Raw genomic sequence first — 6,945 nt, forward strand, 5'->3', positions numbered from 1 at the left:
AAGGGGAGGAGGAAGGGGAGGAAGGAGAAGGGGAGGAGGAAGGGGAGGAAGGAGAAGGGGAGGGGGAAGAGGAGGAAGGAGAAGGGGAGGGAGAAGAGGAAGGGGAAGGGGAGGAAGGAGAAGGGGAAGGGGAGGAAGAAGAGGGAGAGGAAGCAGGGGAGGGGGAAGGGGAGGAAGAAGAGGAGGAAGGGGAGGTGGAAGGGGAGGAGGAAGGGGAGGAAGGGGAGGTGGAAGGGGAGGAGGAAGGGGAGGTGGAAGGAGAGGGGGAAGGAGAGGAAGAGGAAGGAGAGGAGGAAGAAAGGGAAAAGGAGGGGGAAGGAGAAGAAAACAGGAGGAACAGAGAAGAGGAGGAGGAAGAAGAGGGGAAGTACCAGGAGACAGGCGAAGAAGAGAATGAAAGGCAGGAAAGGCAGGATGGAGAAGGGTACAAAAAAGTGAGCAAAATGAAAGGATCTGTGAAATATGGCAAACATAAAACATATCAAAAAAAGTCAATTACTAATGCACAGGGAAATGGGAAAGAGCAGAGGTCCAAAATGCCAGTGCAGTCAAAACAACTTTTAGGAAACGGGCCACCGAGTTCCAAAAAGTTCTGGAATAATGTATTACCACATTATTTGGAATTGAAGTAACAAACCTTAAATGTGACCCGATTATGGCCAGCCAAACAATTTAAATGCCTTGCATATAACAGGCACTCATTACATGTTGTTAAACTGATTTTATGTCAATTATTTTATGTGTAGTAAAAAAAAAACAACTGATGCAGCTGTGTTAAGGAGCCAAAGACAACAGGAGGCACTGGTAAATTTTGGCCACTCTCAGACTAAAATTTTGGTGTATTTCACCCCCAAATTATAAAACCATAACTAGAAAATATTAAAAGGTCATATCAGATTATTAACATTATATATTCATTAAAGGCAGCTTTAGGAAATAAGAATGTACTACAAGAGTGTTTTGTTTGTGTGTATAAATCATTCCATTTTTAAATGGCACAGATGCTTAAGGGCTATAAAAACTTCTAATTTCTTGTAAATACGGTAGCACTTTTTTTAAGTTAGTGATTACAGTTTACCTACTGTATAGAATAATTTTCTAATAATGGATGGTATTCTAAAACTCAATTGAGGCATTCACATTTTAAAGAAAGTATTGTCTTTTACCTTTTATATGTTCTTTTTGCAAAAATCTACAAAGTGACAGCTGTGTTCAGAGCTTAGCTCCCAAAAACGTGATCTCTTTTAGTTACTCTCTGGACAGATGACAGTATATCTAATGAAATGGTGATTAATTTAAATGTATAATCTGGAAATATGTAAAACTTGAAGTATTTTTTGTCCAGGCAAAGCTACTCATTGGACTTCGGTTTCCTCATCTCTAAAATGGAGTGGATGAGATGATGTGATAACTGCAGTCCCTTCTAACTCTTAAATTCTTTTCATTCTCACAGATTTACTCTATCATTGTTATTCGTGTGAGAAACGTTTTAGGGAAGAAAAATTACACTTTAAAATTAAGTTAGTTTTCTGTACAATTGTTTTCTTTACTCTTGAAAAGTTGTGACAGCTTTAATGTCTCTTGTCTTCTGTAATTTTTTATTTCTAAACTCCTGTCATTTCCAAGCTTTAACTGTACTTTATCAGAGCCTTCATTTCCGGTATGTGTTATATGCCCTCAATGTATTCATTGACTATTCTGTAATTTCAGTTTGTCTGTTGCTTGTCAGAATGTTTCAAGTAAAATAAAAAATTAAATGTATATAGTCAGAAATTCTTTGTGAAAAGATAAACTGTCTACTATTAGATACTGAATTTTAGAGAGGCTAGATTTCCACTAGAGTAATTACAATTGTCTCTTAAAATTGTCCATGTACGTGATGCAGCTAATTTATCTGATTGTTTATTTGTGGCTCCTTTTTCTTTCTTTTTTTTTTATCATACTTTAAGTTCTAGGGTACATGTGCACAACGTGCAGGTTTGTTACATATGTATACATGTGCCATGTTGGTGTGCTGCACCCATCAACTCGTCATTTACATTAGGTATATCTCCTAATGCTATCCCTCCCCCCCCCCCCCCCCCACAACAGTCCCCGGTGTGTGATGTTCCCCTGCTTGTGTCCAAGTGTTCTCATTGTTCAATTCCCACCTATGAGTGAGAACGTGCGGTGTTTGGTTTTCTGTTCTTGCGATAGTTTGCTGAGAATGATGGTTTCCAGCTGCATCCATGTCCCTACAAAGGACATGAACTCATCCTTTTTTATGGCTGCATAGTATTCCATGATGTATATGTGTGTGGCTCCTTTTTCAACTGATTTCCTTTCATAGTCCCTTTTATATCCTGGACATGAGATATTTCTTATACTTAGTTTTATTAAGGAGGATTTTGATGATAAACTTCCTGTGAATTTTGTGTAGTTGAATTCTTTGCACATTTGATTCTCTGAGTAAGAAGGAATATGAGGAAAAGTCTAGAATTGTATTAAGTAAAGTATTTCCTAGGAGCAATTATAAATTTTACCTTAGCTGCAAGGATCTCTGGCAGCTTCCCCTAACTAACCAAATGTACTGATTTGGCATTGCAGTGCTTTACTAAATTCGACCGCATTCATTAAGGGTTAGTAGAAAAGAATTAATACTATGATAAAAATATATGTGCCGAACATGATTATTTATAAAGTAGACATAAAATGATTAAATAAGATGGGTGACACAGAGTTCATAAAGAAAAAAACCTCCAGGGAAATGAGAAACTCTTAAACTCTAGTTATTAATGTAATAGCTATGGGCATTCATCTTCTATTGAAGAGATAATCAGCCAGTAATACTGAAACAACGTTCTAAAATATGCCCATCTCAGTATTAAACCTGGTCTGTATGTCCATGTTTAAATAGCAGTTCTTCACATTTCCCTGACCAAAAACGTTTTGTGCTCTTTAGAAGTGGTAGTTCTTGCAAGCATTGTTTTCTTGTGGAGAGCACTGGCCTCCCTAGTCACTTTGAGACCAAAGCCCTTCTTCTGGTTTTGTACTTTTGAGCTGTCTGAACCTGGGCTAGTCTCTTAGCTTGGCAGTCCTCAATTTCTTCATCTGGAAAATTATAGAATGAGAATGAGTGACCTGAGGGATTCTATAGGAACGGCAGTTGTTCATTACCAGCTAGAGCTCTGTCGCACCCAGATTTTCTGCAGTTCCTTTTTCCTCAATAAAATATCTTGAGTCTCATCACCAAAGTGACCCCACATTCAAACTAACTAGTAGTTATACTAAAGTAAGCAGTTATCCTAAACTACTAAGCACACACTAACTTTCTATGCCCATTGTTGGGCAAACATTTATTTAATAACATGTGGCAAGTCTAGTATCCTCAAAAAGTTTATGGAGAGGAGTGTATTGTGGGTTAGGGGTGCGTTGGGGTACAAAAGACCCAGGTCTAGCCAGGCTTTCATTGAGAGAAGTGATTTACATGTTTGTAAATTTTATATATCTTAGGAGAAAAAAAAAAGGGAAGCTTAAGAATGAGACCACTTTGGCCCTCATGAATTAACACTTGGTTACATAGATTAAAATAACTGGTTCCTTCTTTCTTGTTCCCATCTGCTGGTTGTTCAGGCTTTTATAGTAGTTTATCACTGATCATTAATGAGGGAAGTGTGAGTAGTATGTATAGAATCCATTGAGTTACGTTTCCTAATGAGGACTCTGGCTGAAAAAGACTTTAAGGTAAGCTGCAAAGGATCACCTACCACAGAAACTTCTGCTGCTGCTGCTGAACAGCAGCACTCCAGGTGAGTGGAACTGACATGTCTTCTATTATGTCACTATAGAGAAACTTGCTCTACACTTACATAGCAAAAATAACATGTGACCATGGAAGAAGAAAAAGCCAAGCTTTTCTTGTTTCTGACCTGGAGAACTGAGTAGAAAGAGTGTTATTCAGCAAGATTGAGAATAAGGGAGCAGAAGCAGGTTTGGGAGGCAGTTTTTTACTATTGAATTTAGATTGTCTGTAGGAGATGTTCAGGAGGCAGATACATGTATGGATCTGGAGCTCGCGGAGATTGCTGAGTATCGACAGCTTGTAGATGTAGTTAAAATTGGATTTGACTGAAAGGAAGTGTTCCTAGTGTGAATGGAGGAGAATTGAAGACAGAATTCAGAGAAATATCAGTAGGTAAGGGAGAGGTTGAAACAGTGAAGTCTGGGAGCACACTTACTAGGAAAGAGAGATGCCACCCAAGCCAAAGAAGGGGTTTCAGAGAGGAAGGAGTGGTAGTAGCTGCAGAGAGAGCCTCTCAGAGGCAGCCTAGTAGAGGCCCAGGGGCAGAACCCACATTGCCAGGAAAGAATGAGCTCCAAGAAGTCTGCTCTGCAGAGAAATAGAATCAGAACTGTAAAAATTAAATATCAGATATAGATATTTAATTTTTTAAATATTTAATTTTTTTAAGCATATTTCTCAATTTAGGAAGGGAGATGTGTGTTCCAGAGACTTTGGTACTCTGGGGAAAAGATGATACATTTTGTTCATAATTAATATATACATAAGAATAGAGTGTTATTGATGTGAGCTTATGAACCAAAAGAAAAATCTGCAATGCTTTAAATGTTAGTGAGGCGGAGAAAAAAAAGATCCGTGAGAACAGCCATTATTATCCTCAAATGGGCAGGTTTGGAAACAAACATGGCCTCCAAAGTCCAGTAGAACTGAGTTAAAATCCTAGCCCTCCACTGATTAGCTGTGTGGACCCCTAGAAAAGTTGTGGTGGTGGTGGCGGTGGTTGTTATTTGACCTTTCTGAGTCTTATTTCCCTCGTTTGATAAACGAAGGGACTTTTGATGATTAAATTACCTAACACGTGAAACATAGGCACTCAGCAAATGGTAACCTGTATCAGTCTAATTATACTCTGCGGTCACACCAAGGTAGGTGCAAAGCTACACTCATGAATCTCCAGGTCACTAACTGATTTGCATGAGTTTAGTCCTGTGAACCTGACTTTTGTTTAAATGTAACATAATAGCAAAATATAAATTGGCTTAGAAATAGATCTCTGTGGGAATAAAGTAGATTGTAATAATGATAATGCCTAAGTATAAGGTGGAGTGAAACTATTATACACCATACATTAGTCAATAAATGCCCCTAAATATTTAAAGTGTATTGAAACGCTGATCACACTCATGTGGTTAGCCTAAAACGTAGGTGTGTTTTCTGTCACTGAACATTTCCCTCTGTGTCCTCACCTTGTTATCAAAATAAATAAAAATAGTTAGCACATAAGGTATAGTCGTGGATCATGCGTTTGTTTATGGACAGCAAGAAAATCTTCTACGGAAAAAGAGGAGAAATAGTAAAGAATAAATCTGAAAATGAGAATAAAAATGCCTACCAGCAAGATATTCTATACTCTGAATATTTATTGGTGTAGGCCTGCTATCAGAGTCAAACTGGAATGTATTCAGTGGTGAGAATACAGGATTAGGAATGACATAAGGGAGTGGTGCCTAGAAAGAAGGAAGAGTTTAAGAGATTATAAAGTAGTATTATTGGCCAAGAATTTGGAGATCACAACTGGCAGCCCATGGGTGCAGTCTGGCCTGCAGACTTACTTTGTTTGGTGCAGTTATTATTTTTTTAAAAATCATATTGTTTGCCAACATTGAAATGTCAGGAGATTTTACATTTAAAAAATGTTTCTTAACCAGGCATGGTGGCTCGCACTTGTAATCCCAGAACTTTGGGAGGCTGAGGCTGGAGGATTGCTTGAGACCAGGAGTTCAAGACCAGCCTGGGCAAGATGATAAAAACTTGTCTTTACAAAAAATTAAAAGATTAGTTAGGCATGGTGGCGTGCACCCTGTAGTCCCAGCTACTCAGGAGGCTGAGGTGGGAATATCGCTTGAGCCCTGAAGGTCAAGGCTGTAGTGAGCTGTGATTGTGCCGCTGCACTCCAGCTTGAGTGACAGAGTGAGGCCCCATCTCAGTAATAATGTTTCTTGGACTTTTGGAAAGCCTGGGTCTGGGAGCATCGCACTCTGTGGCAACACTGACCTGAAGCTGAGCTGAGGCTGGCCCCCCTCTCCCCAGTTCCCATGGCTGCTTCCCTCACTGGCCCTGATGCTGGGCTCCTGGCTCACAATAAAAGGATGTATAGAGGACACAAAAACAAATAAGTGGACGTTTTAAATGAACTATTTTCCAGTGATAAGATCTGGGACATTATGGGGAAGAAAAGTCCAAACTTTTTGTTTTTCGACAGTCGCACACTAAGAATTGTATCTTACCTTTTATGGAGGGGCCTTTAAAAAATTATTTATACTTACATACAAATATTTAGTATTTGCTCATATGTTACTTTTCTCTGTAATGTTTTTAATCTTTACACAAACCCTCTGAGGTAGGTATTGCTAATGTTATTTTTCCATTTTACAGGTAGACAATAAAATACATTCACTGGGTGCCATGCTCAGGCCATGAGTGATTAGATTAAGGCTTGGAAAGCAGTGCTTAGGGCTTTGTATTGAATGCCCTTCCCACCCCATACTACTGCTTCCATGATTTTCAGTGTAGTTAAAACATGAACTTACATGTTAACTTTTCCTGTCCTAAAAAAAAAAAAAAAAAGCTTGAAATTTTGGTTTTTCTACCTGATACAACTTAAATACAAAGTTTTATGCTATATTAACCTATCTGGGAAACATTTTCTGCCCTATATGACATTGAAGCATAGCAGACATTCTGAATTATAACACAAAATGTTATACTTTATAGTTCTGGTTTGTTTTATTACTTAAAAAAAATTATAATACCCACAGACAAAAGTGCCTGTCTCATACATGTATTGCTCAATGTATTTTTCACAAAGTCAGCACACCCATCACAAACTGATCAGCATCCAAATCAAGGAAAAACACAGTACCAGCTCCCCCAGAAGCTCCACT

At 38.5% G+C, this 6,945-nt stretch overlaps 1 protein-coding gene across 1 annotated transcript in view; it reads left to right on the forward strand.

Moving 5' to 3' along the window:
• RPGR (retinitis pigmentosa GTPase regulator) overlaps positions 1–935 on the forward strand; it is a 48,297-nt gene extending 47,362 nt beyond the window's left edge. Inside the window, exon 2 of the mRNA XM_026451645.2 lies at positions 1–935. This exon is cut by the window's left edge and continues 216 nt beyond it. Coding sequence (XP_026307430.2) covers positions 1–632 — 632 coding nt within the window. The 3' untranslated portion in view covers positions 633–935.
• Positions 936–6,945: the final 6,010 nt, after the last annotated feature.

This window comes from Piliocolobus tephrosceles, chromosome 12, assembly GCF_002776525.5.
Source record: "Piliocolobus tephrosceles isolate RC106 chromosome 12, ASM277652v3, whole genome shotgun sequence".
In the NCBI taxonomy this organism is placed as follows: Eukaryota; Metazoa; Chordata; class Mammalia; order Primates; family Cercopithecidae; genus Piliocolobus; species Piliocolobus tephrosceles.